This window comes from Scyliorhinus torazame, chromosome 2 (genome assembly GCF_047496885.1).
Source record: "Scyliorhinus torazame isolate Kashiwa2021f chromosome 2, sScyTor2.1, whole genome shotgun sequence".
NCBI lineage: Eukaryota > Metazoa > Chordata > Chondrichthyes > Carcharhiniformes > Scyliorhinidae > Scyliorhinus > Scyliorhinus torazame.
This window is the reverse complement of record NC_092708.1, coordinates 369,133,522-369,153,802: the sequence shown is the minus strand read 5'-3', so window position 1 is coordinate 369,153,802 and position 20,281 is coordinate 369,133,522. Positions and strand designations below refer to the sequence as shown.

Below are 20,281 nucleotides of genomic sequence, written 5' to 3'. Positions count from 1 at the left end.
TTTAGCCCTGTGCTAAATCAACCCTCCAGCTTGGTTCAACTGACAGCATGCCCGAGTCAGAAGGTTGCAGGTTCAAGCTCCAGCATTGGCTTCTCAAATGATCTAGGCTAACAACCCAGTGTAACACTCTTTCCATGTTAAGTTGTTATAGAGCACAAATAGATAAACGTAAGAGCTGTCTGCTCCGGTGCACTTTCAAATATCACTTCTCCAGTTTGAAAAAGGTGCACTCTTACCACCATGACTCCCTCAGGCACCACCAAAAATAGATTATCTGGTCATTTATGCACTGAATGACCTTGCAAACTGGCTGCTGTGTGTGTGTTTAAAGCAGCAAGACAAATTAATTGGTTAAAATGACAATGAACATTTTATTTTTTATCATTTTGTAACATCACCAGCCCACCCCCATCCAGCATTTGTCAAACCAACTACTCCACTTCTCTCTGGTTGGCCATTCTCCAAATCTGCTGTCCCTCATGACCTGCTTATCCATTAACCTCTACCCTTAATGACCCACACAACATCCTGGTACCCCACCTGGTCAATTTGTGATCCTTACTCTTGTGTATGAATGTCTTCCTGGCCTACAGCTCCCTGCACCTCAAACTCTCTCTCCTTATAAGCCCCTACCTCCAACTCAAGAACTGCGTGTTTATTTGGCTAACACCTTTTGTACAGTCTGTGTTCCTTTTCCCCACCCATTGGCAACCCTTGAATTCCCTTTCTAAACCTCACCACCTCCTCAAAACCTAATTTCCATACCGAGCATTTGATCAAGCTCTTCTAAGTCCTCCTTTTGCAGTGAGAGAGAACAAACTGCATCTTTATGTCTACTTTAAATAATTAGAAATTTCACTGCCAAAGGCGAGGTGAACTTTATGCGTGAAATTACATTTATGTAGAACTTGGCTTTCCCCGATTAGGCTGGTTAAAATGGTTGCTGCAACTGGATGTTATCCACCACACAATTCCAAGAAGAAATGTCACTGGTGCCAACTGGTCAATGCAAAATAGTCACACGAGGAACTACAACCTTTTAAAAACCTAAATGCAAGTTACTGACTAATGGGTGCATCAAAGGAGCACTTGTATGCGAGACACATATGCTGATGGAACTGGTCTGGGCAGTTATCCATCTGTAATAGCCAGCTGCCTCATTCATTCTGACACATGCTGCAGAATCTGCTGTAGTTAAATGACAACCTCTGAAGTGTCTGTTCTTAGTTGATCTTTATCAATTATTTAAATAGCTTCAATCTGAATGGGCCAATTGCCTTTGGCCAGCAAGCATTCTCTTCTATTTCTCACCCAATTTATTTGGGACTAATCATCTGAACATTTGCACCATCCTCTCATATGGCTTTAGAATATAGCCAGTAAAAAATAAATCCCCACATCAATTCAAGTATCAACTGTATCAGCACTTCCAGCAAATCAAACTTGCTCCTCAGCATTAAACATCAGCAGTGTATTAGCCCAATTTTTTCTGTGATTGTATTTCACGCAAATGTCAAAGTTTGGGAAAATTGGAAAAACAGGGACATGGTTTTTGGATATGTGCAACACTTGGGAAAATTCATCCTTCCTATTTCTTCCATTTCCTAGTCTTTAATCAGATTTTTATTGAAGACTACAATAGTACTACAGCAGGACAGATAAGCTGAACTGAAGTGTGCAGAACCGGTCTTTCAAGTACAAGAGGAGCTCATTTAGACTTGCTTCCAAAATTTCTTCAAATGACTATTTGGCAAAAGGAAAGCACAAATAAGAGGCAAGAGGTACAGATTCAAGGGAGAGGGGGGAAATATTTTAGAATATAAAAAGTCATACCTGTTCCTATGGTCTACCATGCACTAAACTCATTGGGGGAGAATTTGAGCCCACACTGGCCGTTAGTGAGAAACCCGGCGGGGGGGACAAAATCCAGAGAGAATAGAAAAATGTGATCCTCTCCGGTGTGATTGGATTTTGGAATTTTCATCCTCCCTGTCCAGTGGAGTAGTGCAAATCAGGCCGCAGGATCCCAGGAACCTTGTTTTAATATATTAGCATGTCATTAGCGAGCATTCACTCGGGATCTTCCCCACCACTCCCCCCTCACAGAATATTCACCGGGTGGTGGCGTAACATCAGCCAGTGCCAGTTACAGCAGATCTCCATAATAGTGAACCTGGCGGCCTCACCTCCAAGGGGGATATATGAATCTCCAGGGTCTTCAATTCTTAGGGTGCACCAGAAAGGATGTGAGGGAGACAGATAAATTCAACTCGGGGATGGACCCGGGCTCAGTCTCTCCATTTCAGGGGGTTGCTTGCAAGCCTCACCTTTCCCTCATTTCAGGACCCTTGCTTCAAGAAGGTCTGGTGGCTGGCATGTAGGCATCGTTTCTAGTGCCCTTCTTGCTGGGCTTGTGCTCAAATCGCGACTGAGGGAGTGCCCGTGCTTAGTGGGAGAAGCACCAGGGAAGAATGCGAGGTTACTATGTTGGGTTCCACGAGGGCAGGCTGTAAGGGCAGAGTGTGAACTCAGGAATAGGTTGCATCCTACCTCATGAGTGGCATAGACCATCTCACTTGGGGAAGCATGACTGCAGTGTGAGTAAAAAACGACACTGAGGCAGCACTGTAAGGACAAAGGGGTTAAACTGTATGGAATTTCAATTCCACTTGTCTGGGAAGTTTGACTGTCAAGAAATAGTTTGTTGGGCTGTGAACTGGGAGAATGAAGATGCCCTTTCGGTATTTACTTGTCGTGCTAATTGCAGGCTTAATTCAAATCAGCTTACCTGTGTTTTTCCAAACTTTTTTCCCAGCGACCCATTTTTACAGAATGGCCAACTCTCGCAACCCATGCCACGTTGACAATAGATGCTCCATAGTTACTTTTAAAAGCATCACTCATTGTTGGCACTTCATAGTATTTACATTACCAAAGGTGGTCATTCGGCCCATCAAGTCTGCATCGACCCTTGGAAAGAGCACCCTACTTAAGCCCACGTCTGTACCCTATCCCCGTAACCCAGTGACCTCACCTAACATATTTGGCCATTAAGGGACAATTTAGCATGGCCACTCCACCTAACCTGCACATCTTTGGGTTGTGGAACGAAACCGGAGCAACCGGAGGAAACCCACGCAGACATGGGGAGAAAGTGTAACTCCACACAGACAAGTCACCCGAGGCCGGAATTGAACTGGGATCCTGAGCATTGTGAGACAGCAGTGCTTGCCACTGTGCCGTACTTCTGTATCATTAAATGTAAAAGTTGTAAATTGCACTGATGTTTCACCTTAAAGGACAGTTCCAACTTGACACCTTACTAAAAGGCGTAACTCAGGATTATTTGATTGTATTATATCTTCACATCCATTATTAGCATTTGGAGACTTGCATGCAAGCGCTGGAAAGATTAACGGGCACATTACACAGCTTTAACAACATCATGTTCATGCGCTCAAAACCTGACACGCCCTCAGATAGAAAATTAAAGTTAAAATTTCTACTTCAGAAACAGGAGCACTAACTGCTTAACTAAAAACACGGTCAGACAGAATGTCACTGGACGCCTGTCAGTACCGTTTCCCAGGTACCGTTTCTTTTTCTTTTTTCATCTGGAGGGGATGGCAGGGAAGGCAGTGCAATGCTCCTCCTGCAGAATGTTTGAGGTGACTGACACCGTCAGTGTCCCTGCTGATTTAATCTATGGGAAGTGCACCCATCTCCAGCTCCTCAAAAACCGCGTTAGGGAACTGGAGCTGGAGGAATTTCGGATCATTCGAGAGGCAGAGGTGGTAATAGATAGAAGCTTCAGGGATGTAGTTACTCCGAAGAATCAAGATAGATGGGTGACGGTGAGAGGGGCTGGGAGGAAGCAGTCAGTACAGGGATCCCCTGTGGACGTTCCCCTTAATAACAAGTATACCGCTTTGGATACTGTTGGGGGGGGGGGGGAAACTTACCAGGGGTAAGCCGTGGGATGCAGGTCTCTGGCACAGAGTCTGTCCCTGTTGCTCAGAAGGGAGGGGGGGGGGGGGAAGAGGAGTAGAGCATTAGTCATTGGAGACTGCATAGTTAGGGGGATAGATAGGAGATTCTGCGGGAACGAGAGAGACTCACGGTTGGTGTGTTGCCTCCCAGGTGCCAGGGTGCGTGATGTCTCGGATCGTGTTTTCGGGATCCTTAAGGGGGAGGGGGAGCAGCCCCAAGTCGTGGTCCACATAGGTACCAACGACATAGGTAGGAAAAGGTATAGGGATGTAAGGCAGGAATTCAGGGGGCTAGGGTGAAAACTTAGATCTAGGACAAACACAGTTATTATCTCTGGGTTGTTACCCGTGCCACGTGATAGCGAGACGAAGAACAGGGAGAGAGGAGTTGAACACGTGGCTACAGGGATAGTGCAGGGGGGAGGGTTCAGATTTCTGGATCATTGGGGCTCATTCTGGGGTCAGTGGGACCTCTACAAACGGAATGGTCTACACCTGGACCAGAAGGGTACCAATATTCTGGGGAGGAAATTTGCTAATGCTCTTCAGGAGGGTTTAAACTAGTTCAGCAGGGGCTTGGGAACCTGAATTGTAGCTCCAGGGTACAGGAGGTTGAGAGTAGTGAGGTCATGAGTAAGGTTTCAAAGTTGCAGGAGTGTACCGGCAGGCAGGGTGGTGATTTAACGTGTGTCTTCTTCAATGACAGGAGCATCCGGAATAAGGTGGGTGAACTTGCGGCATGGGTTGGTACCTGGGACTTCGATGTTGTGGCCATTTCGGAGACATGGATAGAGCAGGGACAGGAATGGTTGTTGCAGGTGCCGGGGTTTAGATAATTCAGTAAGCTCAGGGAAGGTGGTAAAAGAGGCGGAGGGGTGGCATTGTTAGTCAAGGACAGTATTACTGTGGCAGAAAGGACGTTTGATGAGGACTCGTCTACTGAGGTAGTATGGGCTGAGGTTAGAAACAGGAAAGGAGAGGTCACCCTGTTAGGGGTTTTCTATAGGCCTCAGAAAAGTTCCAGAGATATAGAGGAAAGGATCGCAAAGATGATTCTGGATAGGAGCAAAAGCAACAGGGTAGTTGTTATGGGGGACTTTAACTTTCCAAATATTGACTGGAAACGCTATAGTTCGAGTACTTTATATAGGTCTGTTTTTGTCCAATGTGTGCAGGAGGGTTTCCTGACACAGTATGTAGATAGGCTAACGAGAGGCGAGGCCATATTGGATTTGGTACTGGGTAATGAACCAGGACAGGTGTTAGATTTGGAAGTAGGTGAGCACTTTGGTGATAGTGACGACAATTCGATTAAGTTTACTTTAGTGATGGAAAGGGATAGGTATATACCGCAGGGCAAGAGTTATATCTGGGAAAAAGGCAATTATGATGCGATGAGGCAAGACTTAGGATGCATCGGATGGAGAGGAAAACTGCAGGGGATGGGCACAATGGAAATGTGGAGCTTGTTCAAGGAACAGCTACTGCGTGTCCTTGATAAGTATGTACCTGTCAGGCAGGGAGGAAGTGGTCGAGCAAGGGAACCGTGGTTTACTAAAGCAGTCAAAACACTTGTCAAGAGGAAGAAGGAGGCTTATGTAAAGATGCGACATAAAGGTTCAGTTAGGGCACTCAAGAGTTACAAGTTAGCTAGGAAGGACTTAAAGAGAGAGCTAAGAAGAGCCAGGAGGGGACATGAGAAGTCTTTGGCAGGTAGGATCAAGGACAACCCTAAAGCTTTCTATAGATGTCAGGAATAAACACATGACTAGGGTAAGAGTAGGGCCAGTCAAGGACAGTAGTGGGAAGTTGTGCTTGGAGTCCGAGGAGATAGGAGAGGTGCTACAAGAATATTTTTCGCCAGTATTCACACAGGAAAAAGACAATGCTGTTGAGGAGAATACTGAGATTCAGGCTACTAGACTAGAAGGGCTTGAGGTTCATAAGGAGGTGTTAGCAATTCTGGAAAGTGTGAAAATAGATAAGTCCCCTGGGCCGGATGGGATTTATCCTCAGATTCTCTGGGAAGCTAGAGAGGAGATTGCTGAGCCTTTGGCTTTGATCTTTAAGTCATCTTTGTCTACAGGAATAGTGCCAGAAGACTGGAGGATAGCAAATGCTGTCCCCTTGTTCAAGAAGGGGAGTAGAGACAACTATAGACCAGTGAGCCTTACTTCTGTTGTGGTCAAAATCTTGGAAAGGTTTATAATCATCTGGAAAGGAATAATTTGATTAGAGATAGTCAACACGGTTTTGTGAAGGGTAGGTCGTGCCTCACAAACCTTATTGAGTTCTTTGAGAAGGTGACCAAACAGGTGGATGAGGGTAAAGCAGTTGATGTGGTTTATATGGATTTCAGTAAAGCATTTGATAAGGTTCCCCACAGCAGGCTACTGCAGAAAATACGGAGGCATGGGATTCATGGTGATTTAGCAGTTTGGATCAGAAATTGGCTAGCTGGAAGAAGACAAAGGGTGGTGGTTGATGGGAAATATTCAGACTGGAGTCCAGTTACTAGTGGTGTACCACAAGGATCTGTTTTGGGGCCACTGCTGTTTGTCATTTTTATAAATGACCTGGAGGAGGGCGTAGAAGGATGGGTGAGTAAATTTGCAGATGACACTTAAAGTCGGTGGAGTTGTGGACAGTGCGGAAGGATGTAACAAGTAACAGGAGGGACATAGATAAGCTGCAGCGCTGGGCTGAGAGGTGGCAAATGGAGTTTAATGCAGAAAAGTGTGAGGTGATTCATTTTGGAAGGAATAACAGGAAGACAGAGTACTGGGCTAATGGTAAGATTCTTGGCAGTGTAGATGAGCAGAGAGATCTCGGTGTCCATGTACATAGATCCCTGAAAGTTGCCACCCAGGTTGAGAGGGTTGTTAAGAAGGCGTACGGTGTGTTAGCTTTTATTGGTAGAGGGATTGAGTTTTGGCGCCATGAGGTCATGTTGCAGCTGTACAAAACTCTGGTGCGGCCGCATTTGGAGTATTGCGTGCAATTCTGGTCGCCGCATTATAGGAAGGATGTGGAAGCATTGGAAAGGGTGCAGAGGAGATTTACCAGAATGATGCCTGGTATGGAGGGAAGATATTATGAAGAAAGGCTGAAGGACTTGAGGCTGTTTTCGTTAGAGAGAAGAAGGTTAAGAGGTGACTTAATTGAGGCATACACGATGATCAGAGGATTGGATAGGGTAGATCGTGAGAACCTTTTCCCTCGGATGGTGATGTCTCGCACGAGGGGACATAGTTTTAAATTGAGGGGAGATAGATATAGGACAGATGTCAGAGGTAGGTTCTTTACTCAGAGCGTTGTAAGGGCGTGGAATGCCCTGCCTGCAACAGTAGTGGACTCGCCAACACTAAGGGCATTCAAGTGGTCATTGGATAGACATATGGACGATAAGGAAATAGTGTAGATGGGCTTTAGAGTGGTTTCACAGGTCGGCGCAACATCAAGGGCCGAAGAGCCTGTACTGCGCTGTAATATTCTATGTTCTAAATAGTTAACAGACTGAAAATATGCTTTTAAAAAAAATGTTGGGCACAACTCAGCTGACCAACGTGCAAAACGTGCAGACACATTCCATTCCGTACACCTGTAACATTTTACCAGTTCCTGTATACATGTGCAGTTTAGTCGCCAGCTAATGCCAACCTCGCCAAACAATTGAAATCCCGATAAAACTAGAAGCAAAAGTCCTTGCACTACAGGAACCAATTCAGCTGATGGAGTCCATGTAGCCACACGACAGCGACGGATGCTTGAGCACGTGTACCTGGGAAGAGGGGGTGGATAGCAGCGGGGGATGATGATAAAAAAGGGTTCTTGAAGGACAAGAGTCCTGGTGTGGAGACACAATTCGAAAGTGGAAGGAGTGGTCATAGGGGCTTGTAGGGATGGAGGAAGTTGTATGGCCGGGTTAACTGAGAGAACTGTAAAGGACGCACGGGGTTCGATAGTGACACATTGAACTCGAGAAGTAATACAGATCCTGATGCTGAACACAGTAACAGGAAATGCCACTCAGAGAACTTTACAGGTCTCTGGCTGCAAACTGCCCCATCTACACTGTGGCCCAGAGATGTTCATGGCACTGGCTTCTACATCAGCCCCATGTGGTCATACACTGTACTGCAGTGAGAATTTACCTAGAGAGAAAATGGAAAAAATGGTCAGGCGATCTTTGGGATTGTTTTTGGTGATTTTTTGGCGACCCATTCTACACCTTCCCGCAACCCATCCACAGGTCTCAACCCCCACTTTGAAATCAGACTTGTGTCGTCTTCAACAAGAGGCAGTAATTTGCCTGATATGCTAGCTGTCTCACCCTTATTGACTAGTCAATTGTGCCAATGAAATTTGAACAGCTAAACAGCAGTGCCACTGGTTGGAGTGGCTCCTCAGTTTTTTAAACTTTGTTATTTGGTTAAATCAAAATAGTTGAAGTTCCAAGCAGCGGCCCTGTGGAGTCCATGGACCATGTGTATGCAAGTTGTCATAGACTGCACTGCCTTGCTAGTTTTTTTGAAAACCCTTTTGTTAGTCCCCCGCTCCTGATCCATGGGCACACGGTGCAGAGAGGGAGGGAGGTTCTGCTCCCGGGCTTGGCCAAGCTTGCCATAAACAGGTGCTCCCGGGCTTGGCCAAGCTTGCCATCAACAGGTCCAGGCAGTGGGTGACCAAGGAGGTCGTCAGGCCGGACTGTCTGTCCTCTACCACAGCTACACTGGTGGCCCTGGAGAGGTAGCATGCGGTGTCCATGGGCATCACTGAGGCCTTCCGTGTCTGCTGGGCACTGCAGGACTGGGATATTTTAGTGACCCTTTTAATCATATTAGTTTGCTGTTTTAAACTTCATTTGGGTTTTGTTTTTGTTTAAGACAGTATACCTTTAAGGAGCTGCCCCTTTTACTTTGTCCCTCAGTTTATTTAATTTAGTTTATTTGGTTTCATCAAAATACTTGGGCTCCCAAACTACTGAACTCCAAGGCTCCGACAAGAGTTAGCCTCACACAGATCACACTGATGGGTATTCTAATGCAAGACTTCATGGTTATGTCTATCATCACTCACCCCTTCCGAGGCCATGACAGGGGAGTGTCTATGTGTGCCCCGTGAGGATGCAGTCACTAGTCCCTTGCATCCACTCAACTGCCCTATCACCTAGCCCAAGGTTTAGGGTGGTGGGGGGGGTGGCGGCAGCGAAGGTGTGTTATGGGGACATTCGGGAGTCCAGGCGCGTAATCCTGGTGGAATTGAGAAGGATAGCGGTTGGGACGTGCCAGTGAGAGATAGTAGGGTGTGACACCCAGTGGAGAAGCACTTACCAGGGGATCCCAGAGAGTGTAGCACTGAGGAACGGGGCTGTGCCAGGAATCCTCACTTTAGTGTTCTTCCATTTTCAGTGCATGATTCTGGAGAATCATTGGGCCTGTCGAGTTGGCTTTTCAACAAATAGAGAACAAGCAGCAGCAGAGACAGATGTGCCACTGCTTGCAGCCAGGGCCAGCACATACCAGAGGAGGGGAGGCTGGGCCCATAGCAGTCCAGGAACAGCAGCAGCACAAGAGGGTGGAGCCCTGTAGAAGACACTATCGGCAAAGGGTCTTCCGACGCCGGACATCCTACCTACAGATGTCAGAGCCTCAGTGCCAGAAAAGACTGCGCCAGGGCAGGGGAATGGGGGCCACCTTTGCCGTGTCCTGCAAGAGCTGGCACCAAATGAATGGGAGGATAACCACTGCCTGCGGCCCTTAAGGTAACTGCCGCTTCAGCGGCTCATTTCAGGACAGCACCAGTGATCAATGTGGCATCTTCCAGTCAGCCACATACTGGTGCATTAGGAAAACAACAGATGCCTTTTGTGCAAGGGCCAACATGTATATCAACTTGGACTGGGGCCAGGAGAGCCAGGGTCATGGGCTTCGCCTGTTCAGCCAGCATGCCCCAGGAGGCGGTCCTTCGGTCTCCATGACATCATATGGTACCATTCATAAGCCACAAGGGATTCTGTGACAGTTACACCTTGGGGCTTGTTCAGATCCTTGAAGTTTTTGTGGGAGAGCAGCGGCTGGAGGAATGGCTCCTCGGAGACAGGCGGTACCAGATAAGCTCTCCACGACTTGGTACTGCACAGGGAAGACCAGCTGGGCCAGGTGAGGAGGAGTGCCACACCTTCTCAGACAAGGTCGAGGAGGGTGGTAAGGGGCTACCCTCGGAGGAAGGACCTCGCGCCATGGCCAGGGCCCTCATGGGACGTTGACCTTGGGGGCGTCCTCGTACTCTCTCGGTTTGGGGATGTCCAAGGAGTGAGGAGCTCTCTCACCTGGGAAGTGTAATCTCATCATTGCTGTGGTGTCAGCGGTAGGTTTCCGTGATGATGCCCGATTCCATGGGCTGGACGCTAAAGCCATTGGCTGGATCCTGTGGGGAAAATGATGCCGACGAGATTCAGGAATTAGCAATTTTCCTCTCGTACTCAGCAATATGCCTGACTCCTGCCTGACAGAGAGCTGACCGCATCCGGCCAATGAATGGGTTTATCATGGAACTTAGAGACACTGAATGAGCTCTCATCTGCCACAGCTCCTTTCAAGGTCAGGGGTCCAGGTATATTTCTCCAAATCATCTACAGTGTGGGTCAGCATCTCTACACTTTGCCAGTCCATGGCATCACTGGATAAGTAGCACTAATGAGGGGCCTGAATGCGGATGCCTGGAAGGGTTGGGGGAAAGAGAGCAGTGTGGGATATTGGAGAGACACCTTGCTGCCATTTTCACATTACGCAGGGGTGAAGTGCCACGTGTGCACCGGGGGGGGGGGGGGGGGGGGGGGGAGCATGGCCCCATTAAATGGCATGGTGTAGGATCTACTTGTGATCGAAGTTGTTTATTTACATGTGCTGTATTACAGTGGTGACCCATCTTAACTAGTGCCGAAGTTCACCCACGCCCACTAGATGCCTACAGTTTCTTATGCTTTCTCACCCTCCCATTACGTATCCCCAAGATCCACAGTTGAGGTTGAGGCAGTCTACTGCCTTCCACGTCCAGAGATAATCTTGACCCGCATCCCCTGGGGGGCCAGAACCTGAAGGCAGCATGGGTGTTGTAGTGCTACCCTCCATGGTAAACGGCTGGAGGTGTGCCGTTCACAGGGAGGTAGGGGGATGGGTCAACTGGGCTGGACACCCCCAGGGTCCCCTGGGTGAAAGGACACGGCCTGCGCTCCTGGCGATCTTTTAACTTAGACCTTTGAGTGCCCAGGGGCCCCTGTGCTTCTCCATTGGATGGAGGGGTAGCTGGAGTGAGATCCAGAGGCGAGGCGCCACCATCCTCTGGCACTGACACTTGTGGATTCCCAACAGTTGAAGCAGACATCCCCAGTCATGGAGTACACCTCCTGCACAATGGTCTCCACTGCAGATACTACCCTCGCAGCATGGGCAGTGCTGCATTGGAGTGATAGCATCATCTCCTCAGACAGAACGCGATGCTGTCATCCCTTCCTGATGCTTATGGCTCTGCCTTTACAGTTCTATCAGCTCTGGATGACTGGACCCAGGAGCACGTCATTGGCCAGGGGCTCAGCAGTGTCCTGGGCCCCGGCATCGTTCAGAGTGTCGGATCCCTGGGTCGCTCCTGTCTTCAACTGCTGTGTATCCTCAGCTGTGAGGTGCTCACCAGTGAGTGACCCAGAAGCCTGCCTATTCGTTAATCCCACCATGGTACGGGTATCTGCGCTAGTGGAGGGTGTGGGTGGCAGATGTGGTGCCTCTTCTATGGAGATGTCGGAGAATTGCCCCTCTGAGCTGCTCGTGTCAGTGGTATCCTGGGGGTGCGAGGATGGTCCAGGCTGCTCGCCTGATAGCACTGCAAGGGAAACGGTAGATGGCATTAGTACATCACGGAGGTTAAATAGTGCATGATGTTTACTCGCATGAAGTCTGAGGAATTACTGTTTCCCCTTCTGTTTCTCACTCCACCTACTTCGCCATGTACACCGACATGGACCTGCTCCTCCCCAGCCAGCTCATGGGCTCTTTCCCCACGTTGTGTGAGGGTGCGGAGTTCTCACATGACTCCGGGTGGCCGTGCCTTCTCACGCCTTTTGTGCACGACTTTGTTCTGCAGAGAGATGGATGGAGACACTGTAGCTGGGAGACGCCTGCCGGTTCAAATGGTTGAGGAGTGGCATGTGTGGGACTGGAATGGGAACAGCAGAGTAGACACCATGGGGCAGAAAGAGGGCCTCGTGATAGGTGGGTAGCTCGCTAGTTGCCTAGGTGAGAGGCCGCCTTGGACATGGGTAGATGAGCAGGTGCAGTGAGACACTCGAGTTGGCAGACCACCCTGACCGCGCGAAGATGGTCATTCGTTGTTTTCCTGCAATGCTGCCCCATCCTCTTCTGCAGTGAGCTTGCACGTACTAAATCAGCAATACCCTCCCAGGCTGCGACAGTCACCTTGCTCGAGAGAAGTCTTCTGGAACGCGGGTACAGCAGGTCCCGCCTCTGCTGGACTTCATTCAGGGCTCCCTCCGAGAATCTTGGAGCACGTTTCCTGGCTGCCACCCACTCTTTGATCTGGAACAAGTGCTCGTGAGTATGGGGCAGCATTTAAATGGAGCTCCCAGTGATTGCAGTGATGAAGTTTCCCTGGGGCGAGTGAATCAGAGGGAGCCTGCCAAGAGCGTGGCGTGATTCACACAAAGAAAAAATCTTTTGTTCAAGAGGCTCAATATTCAGTGAGAATTCCCGCCAAAACCGTAGGCAGGATTTAGTTTTTCTCACTGGAACCGACACTACCATTTTTTTTCCAGGTAAGTGTCCACCCATTATTTGTGATGATGCAGAAAACCTTATCATAGGGAGATGTTGTGTTATACATTGCCCTAGTCTGCCCCTTTAAAAATGTGACCTGGCAAGACATTTTTTCAACTGTAAGATGTCTACCTCCTCTGGAGTACAAGTTAAAGAAAAATGATTGCCTATCTAATTAGTGCATTTAGATATGAATAAAAAGAGCCTCGCATTTTTATAGTGTTTTCATGGCCTCAGAACAATACAGTACTTTTGAAGTGTGGCCAAGGTTGCAATATAGGAAACGTAGCATTCAATTTATGCACAGCAAACGCTCACAAATAGCAATGTCATAAAAAGCAGTTAGTTTGTTTTAGTGATGTTGGTTAATGGATAATCTTCTTCGAAATAGTGCCATGGGATACCCGAGAGGGCAGAGGGGTAAAATTTGGCTGAACAACTTAAATATTAGTTAGAAAATTTACTGTTAGACAGCACTGGTTTGCACTCATCTTGAAATATTCCAATTTACAAAGGCAGAATCCAGAAGTCTTTCACCGTTAAAAGTGAATTGCATCAATTCAATAAAAACATTTGCAATATTTTGCACTCGTACAACTGCACACATTTTCAGTTTCAACAAAAGGAATCAAGCTTAACAAAGTGGTAGTTCACAATGTTGCAATTATATGCATATTGGGAACAGACAGTGCTACCCGTGTGCTTAAAAGTTCGAATAATTTGTTTGTAATGGCCAAAAATAAACTTCAAGATAAAGAACAATTTGTGTCCTACTCCCTCCAATAAACACTGTTACTTTAAAGCTTCAGAAACAAAACCAGCCCTTTGATGGGATTTATTTATTCCAGAAACCCTGAATGCAGAATTACTGCCAGTGTAAGTGAGCAACAATTTAATTAGCAGCAAATTAACCATGTTCCACCAGCCTACCTTTTCCTTCAAATCGCTTTAACAGGACTAATTTTAAATCAGGCACCCGATTCTCAGTGCAGCAAGCTGGAACTCAAATTAGAATTTTAAAAAAAAAACTACTTTATAAACGAGGGTTGCGTTCATTAAAAAAAAATGAAATGAGTGTGGCCCATTTTGTCAAGGAGAACCGATTAAAGAAATTCCAATTTCAAATCCGCACGAAGGAGAGAGAATGCCAACAGTGCCCATTTTGTCAGCCAGGCTGTTTGTTTCCAAATCTCCTCAACCGGTTTTCCTTCAAACGATCCTGAACGTTGAGCTAATTTCTGCCTCAACCACTGATGGGAAGTAAATTCCAGTGTCAAAACTCTACGTGAAGTAGTTTCTCCTCCCTCCATACATGTGTGTTAATTCTGGTATCTGCAGCCCTTTGGGTCGTTGACCCTTCACACACTGGAAGTTTCTAACCACCTAGTCCTATTCTTTTATTATGGGATAGGGTGGAGTTGTGGTGCTCTTTTCAAGGGCTGGTGCAGACTCGATTGACCGAATAGCCTCCTTCTGCACTATAAATTCTATGATTAAATACAACTATATAGCCCCATAATCTGCGCTGACAAAAAAAAATAGATGTTTTCAACATATCCTTTTCAATACATACATTTCCTCAATCCAGGCAGAAGTAGTTTGGAATGTGAAACCATTCAATGACAACTATTACCTCGATGTTTGAAAGGTACAAACTGAAACGGTCACTGTGAAGGTTTGAGGTAGGAACATTACAAACACAAGTCGTACCTGTTGTTTGGATGTTGTTGGGGCGTCACCATTGGAAGACGCTCCTGAAACCAAAACACCATCATCTATGTAGCCTATAGATTTAAGCCCTTGCTTGAGGATGTCTCTCAGTCTCTGGTACTGCGGTCTGTCTTTGTAACCCAGAGATAACACATCTTCGAAATATTTTGACAACTCAGCTGTATTAAAGAAAGAAAACATTGAAGTCACCTGTTCATAGAATCCCTGCACTGCAGGAGGCCAATCAGCCCATCGGAGCTGCACCGACCCTCTGAAAAAGTACCCTAACCTCAGCTGCTCTCCCACCCTTTCCCGCTAACCCCAGCCAACCTGCACATCTTTGGGCACTAAGAGTCAATTTATTGTGACCAATCCACCTGCATATCTTTGGACGATGATTGTTTTAGTTTCCTTCCGTTCTATTACCTCTGCATTATATGTTACTATTGGGATGGTACTCGTGTACTCCACCTTGAAAACAGACAAAATATTGATTATAGCGTCTCCGCCATATAGGTGTTCCCCACTATTAACACCCTGGTCTCATCCACCAAGGGAGCAACGTTCACTTTTATATACTTGTAGACTTACAGAAGCTTTTGCTATCCTTCTTTATTTTTCCTCAATTTATTTCATAATTTACCTTTGCTCTTTTTATTACTTTTTTTAGTAACCCTTTGTTGATCTTTAAAAGTTTCCAATCTTCCAGCCTGCCACTGGCCTTTGTAATATGCAGTATGGCATTTTATTTTGTCTTTGTGTTATCTTTAACTTTCTTCCTCAGCCATCGATGGTTTCCCCCCCTCTTTCAATCTTTCTCCTCTCTGGAATATATTTTATTAGGGGTGAATTGAAAATCGCCTTAAATAACTGCCACTGCTCATCAACTGTCCTACCTTCCAGTCTTCCTGCATAGCCTAGTAGGGTCAAATCTGTCCTCAAGCCGACGTAATTAACTTTGTTCAACTTTACTTTTGTTTAGCACAGATTGACAGATAAAATCATTTTTTCTTCAGTGTAGACCAGGAACTATTTCAAATTATGTCAATGCAAAAATACCATCTGTGGAGCAATTGCAGAGCCATCAAGTACATCACAGCAAACAGGAGGCAATCATTTAAGGAAAAGGAAGGGCCAGCAATATTAAACACTCAAAAAGCTTTATCGGGAAATGTAGCAATCTGGAGCAGTACTGAGGCATACAAATCATGATTCAGGAAGGTCCCAAACTCGGCCGAGGTAAAGTTCTTACCTCGCAAGCAAGGTTATTTCAATTGGTTTCCGTGCCCCAAGTCAAAACAAACCTATGATGCCCAACTTTATTCCACCTACCTAAATACTCTCCTGTGATATGGTGACATTTTGGATGTCTCCCCCCCCCCCCCCCCCCTCCTCCCGTGCAGGAAAATGCTCGATTTGGCTGAAAACAAATTCAGCGGCATGGTAACACATCCAAGTTCGGAAAGTTACCGTCAAGAAAATCAATTGCTGAAAACTATATGCAGTGCACAAAGTAGCTCCAACAAGCATTGCTAATTCAAATCTTGTCCAAGTTTAATGAGGTAAAACTGGATTGGTAGGACTTAGAACTTAGAATACACGGTGATGTACTTATTAAACTAAGGCAGTCACCAACTCCCTCCCTAACACCTCCCCAATCCCTTATCTGTTGCCTGAACCAAGAACCAACTAGGTAATTCTAATCAGCAATTTAGAATTTCCCACCTGGTCTGTTTTTGTGAGGAAAGCATTTACCCATCAGACTTGGAATGTCTCCTCTATACCTAGTAAAGAAAACAAAAATAGGTTCAGTAAAGATTTAAGCTTATTTTCATACTAGACTTTTCTTCACAGTAAAAACATTGGGTTCAAAGTCCCAATTTAATTCCTGAATTGAATTACAGATCGTCACTTGCATCCCCAATAAACAAATTTGTCAGGCTGTACTTAGGGTATATCCTTCAGCGTTCAAGCTTTACAAGATGACCAAGAAGCAATAGGATCAGTTCAAGTATTTATCAGTCACTGCTACCGATAGAAAAGCTATTCCACATCATGGTAGTCTTCACATTCAAGGCACAGGGATGGGACCAATCGCTCATTACAATAAAGTTTGAATTCCATTGAATTTGAACTCTGGGTTCTAGCCATTTGCCAACCAGTTCAAGGGACATCACTTTACTGCAAATCAGATGGACCACAGCCTTTTTAACAAAGCAAACTGCCCAAGGAGCTTTACAGTTACAGAACAATCTGAGGAGAAAGGAAAAAACAGACGAGGGGCAAGTGCCCAAACGTGTTACCAAGCGGATTTTGATGGTAGGGAGATGCATAGAAAGATAAACAACAGGAGTGGTTTGGATGGTCCTTAGCCACAGCAGTCCAAGATGAAGAACTCTTTTCACTCATTCATCCAACCTCTTTCTCTGTTTCAAAGATTTCCCCAATTTTCCTTTCAATGCCATGTTTTATGCCTCAGCCACTTCACATGCTTCAAACACTGAGTAAATAAATACCTTAACTCGCTCTTCACTCTCCATCTCATTACTGTAGGTTTCCCATCCCTGGCGTCACCCTGCTAAATCTATAATGAATTGCATTAATGTTACTTTTAAAAAAGGTACCCAAAAATTCTGTATACACCATTGGAGGGCTAATATCTTGAATTAATGCAAAATTATTTCTTGACTCTCTTAAGGTCATCAGCCTCAACTCAGTCTGTACTCTTGCCTCAAAGTCAAGGGTGTAAGTTCAAATGTCACTTTAGAGCCTGGAGTATATAATTTAGGCTAACACTTCAGAACAATATCGAGAGTTTGCTAAACTGTGGTGCCATCTTTCCCATATGTTAAAACATCCGTTTGCTTGCTTAGGTGGAGGTAAAAGATCCTATTGCACTATTTGAAAAGGAGTATTGGATTGTCCACGTGTTCAGGCCAATATCTGTGGGGCAGGGAGTCTAACCAATGCTAACCAATTTGCTAAGTAAGGAATGGCAAAAGAAGGGCCGCACGGTCGCACACGTGGCTAGCACTGTGGCTTCACAGCATCAGGGTCTCCGGTTCGATTCCCCGCTGGGTCACTGTCTGTGCGGAGTCTGAACATTCTCCCCGTGTCTGCATGGGTTTTCTCTGGGTGATCCGGTTTCCTCCCACAGTCCAAAGACGTGCAAGGTTAGGTGGATTAGCCATGCTAAATTGCCCTTAGTGTCCAAAAAGGTTAGGAGAGGTTAGTGGGTTATGGGGATAGGGTGGAAGTGAGGGCTTAAGTGGGTCAGTGCAGACTCAATGGGCCGAATGGCTTCCTTCTGCACTGTATGTTCTTTGTAAGAAGCAGGTCCATCAGTATTGGAAAGAAAAAGACAAGCTGGTTTCGGGGCTGGTTGAGCACAGGGCTAAATAGCTGGCTTCTAAAGCAGACCAAGGCAGGCCAGCAGTACGGTTCAATTCCCATTCCAGCCTCCCCGAACAGGCGCCGGAATGTGGCGACTAGGTGCTTTTCACAGTAACTTCATTTGAAGCCTACTTGTGACAATAAGCGATTTTCATTTCATTTTCATTTCATTCACAAGCTAATGCTTCCTTTGTTCTCTATAATTAAGTTCAACATGGCATAAATCCAGATTCTTACTTGAGTTTTTCATCTCTGACATAGTTGGCATCTTTCAGATTGTCCTCCCAGGGAAGTCTTCCACAGAGCCACTGCAACATACAATATCCCAAGATTTCCAAGTCACCACGTCTGGAAGCAGCTGAAGGTGGGATATATCGTCAATAACATTAAAAAGTATATTTAAGGTAAAATCTTTTTCAATTAATATGAACAAAATCAACATCCCTTCAGAGAACAACAAGGCTGCCACATGTTCTCATTTTGCTCTCAACTGAAACAGTATTAGCATTTAAATACAAAGAGCTAACAGTTCAATTAGTTTACATTAGAAGTTAACTGGGGAGGAACAGAATAATACTAATAATAATTTTTATTAGTGTCACAAGTAGGCTTACATTAACACTGAAATGCAGTTACTGTGAAAATCCCCTAGTTGCCACACTCTGGCATCTGTTCGGGTTCACTGAGATAGAATTCAGAATGTCCAATTCACCCAACAGCATGTCTTTCAGGAGCACAGTCGTTAGCACTGTTGCTTCACAGCGGCAGGGTCCCAGGTTCAGTTCCCAGCTTGGGTCACTGTCTGTGCAGAGCCTGCACGTTCTCCCTGTGCCTGTGTGGGTTTCCTCTGGGTGCTCCGGTTTCTTCCCACAAGTTCTGAAAGACGTGCTGTTAGGTAATTTGGGCATTCTGAATTCTCCCTCCATGTACCCGAACAGGCACCAGAATGTGGCGACTAGGGGCTTTCACAGTAACTTCATTGCAGTATTACTGTAAGCCTACTTATGACAATAAAGAATATATAAAGATTATATCATATATTATATATTACGGTGCCTGTTCGCATATATGGAGGGTGAATTCAGAATGTCCAATTCACCTAACAAGCGCATCTTTTGGGATTTGTGGGAAGAAACCTTCGCAGGCATGGGGAGAACGTGCAGACGCCGCACAGACAGTGACCCAAGCCGGGAATCGAACCCGCGTCCCTGGCGCTGTGAAACAACAATGTTAACCATTGTGCTACTGAGAAAAACTTACTGCGGTGCAGTAGAACAATTGGTGCTTTAATTGCTATGGCAAGTCACAGATGTAAGCTTTGCAGTCATGAGATGCTAATTGCAGGTTGGATATTGTTGGGTTGGGTCAGGGAGTGGCGAGAGCTTAATTCTTATATATCTTCTGATTTAGAGAAGAAAGGTGCTGGATATGATGTAAAGTTTTGTTAAAATTATAGTAGAAGCATAACCTTTAGCAACACAGTAAAATGCTGTAAGCATACTTAATCAAAAACTATAAAAATACGTACTAAAAATCGACAACTAATCATATTGTTTAGTTTATACCAGGAATTTGTCAGTTCATTAACAGTACATAGATCTTTTAGTGAAACCCATCAGGCACACATACAAAAACTGCTTTTGACTTTGCCGTAGTGCCATCAGCTGCAACAACACGAAAAGAGTTTTCTAAAGTACAGTGTCAGTGGAGAACTGGGTTTATGCAGAGTCTCCAAGGAGCTGCTATTAAATGGGTGGAGTCTGTTTCAGCATGTCTGCGCGGAGTGACCTTGGTGGGGGAAAGTTTTCAGTGGCTGGTTGACTGCTTTTACAGTCATCATGAAGTTATCATATGTTTGTGTGTAGAGGCTACCAATTCACTGGCTTTGCAACTACTCAGAATTCAGGGCAGAGACACTTAACTGTTCTCCTGGAAATCCAGACTATGAAAAAAATAACACTTTAAGTTAGTCCTATAGGGATAAAGATTCTGAAATGCTGGTTTTCCCATCTCATTGAATTACTGGATTAATATAAAAATTGTTTCAAACAAAGCGGTACATTTTATGAGAAATACTTGTCGGGTTTAAATTACTGATTCCATAATCAGAATAACAAAGATGAAGCGCACTGCAGCTGCTCACAAACAACTAATTACTAACTGCTTACTAATTTTCAAAAAGCAATTTGGACCATCTTTTAAAAACAGACACGTCCTTGCAAATTAAAAGCAGTAAAAACCTTGCTCGACATCTAGCAGACAACAAGGGCAATGCCTCCTGCAGCAGGGTTACAACTTGCACATTATCTGAAAATATAGCTTCACAAAGTGCAGGGTTCCCATGGAGCTCACAGACTTGCT

The 20,281-nt window shown here is 45.6% G+C and overlaps 1 protein-coding gene across 6 annotated transcripts in view; it reads right to left on the bottom strand.

Moving 5' to 3' along the window:
* Positions 1-20,281, bottom strand: part of vrk1 (VRK serine/threonine kinase 1) — a 105,229-nt gene that overhangs the window by 27,605 nt on the left and 57,343 nt on the right. For all 6 annotated transcript variants that reach the window (XR_011938503.1, XM_072492920.1, XM_072492930.1 and 3 more), the window contains 3 exons: positions 18,158-18,278; positions 16,253-16,311; positions 14,528-14,706 (listed from right to left, as the gene is read on the bottom strand). Coding sequence is in view for 5 of the 6 variants with exons in the window: in XM_072492920.1 (XP_072349021.1) it covers positions 14,528-14,706; positions 16,253-16,311; positions 18,158-18,278 (359 nt within the window). In the remaining variant the exon portion in view is untranslated. The remainder of the gene's footprint in view (positions 1-14,527; positions 14,707-16,252; positions 16,312-18,157; positions 18,279-20,281) is intronic.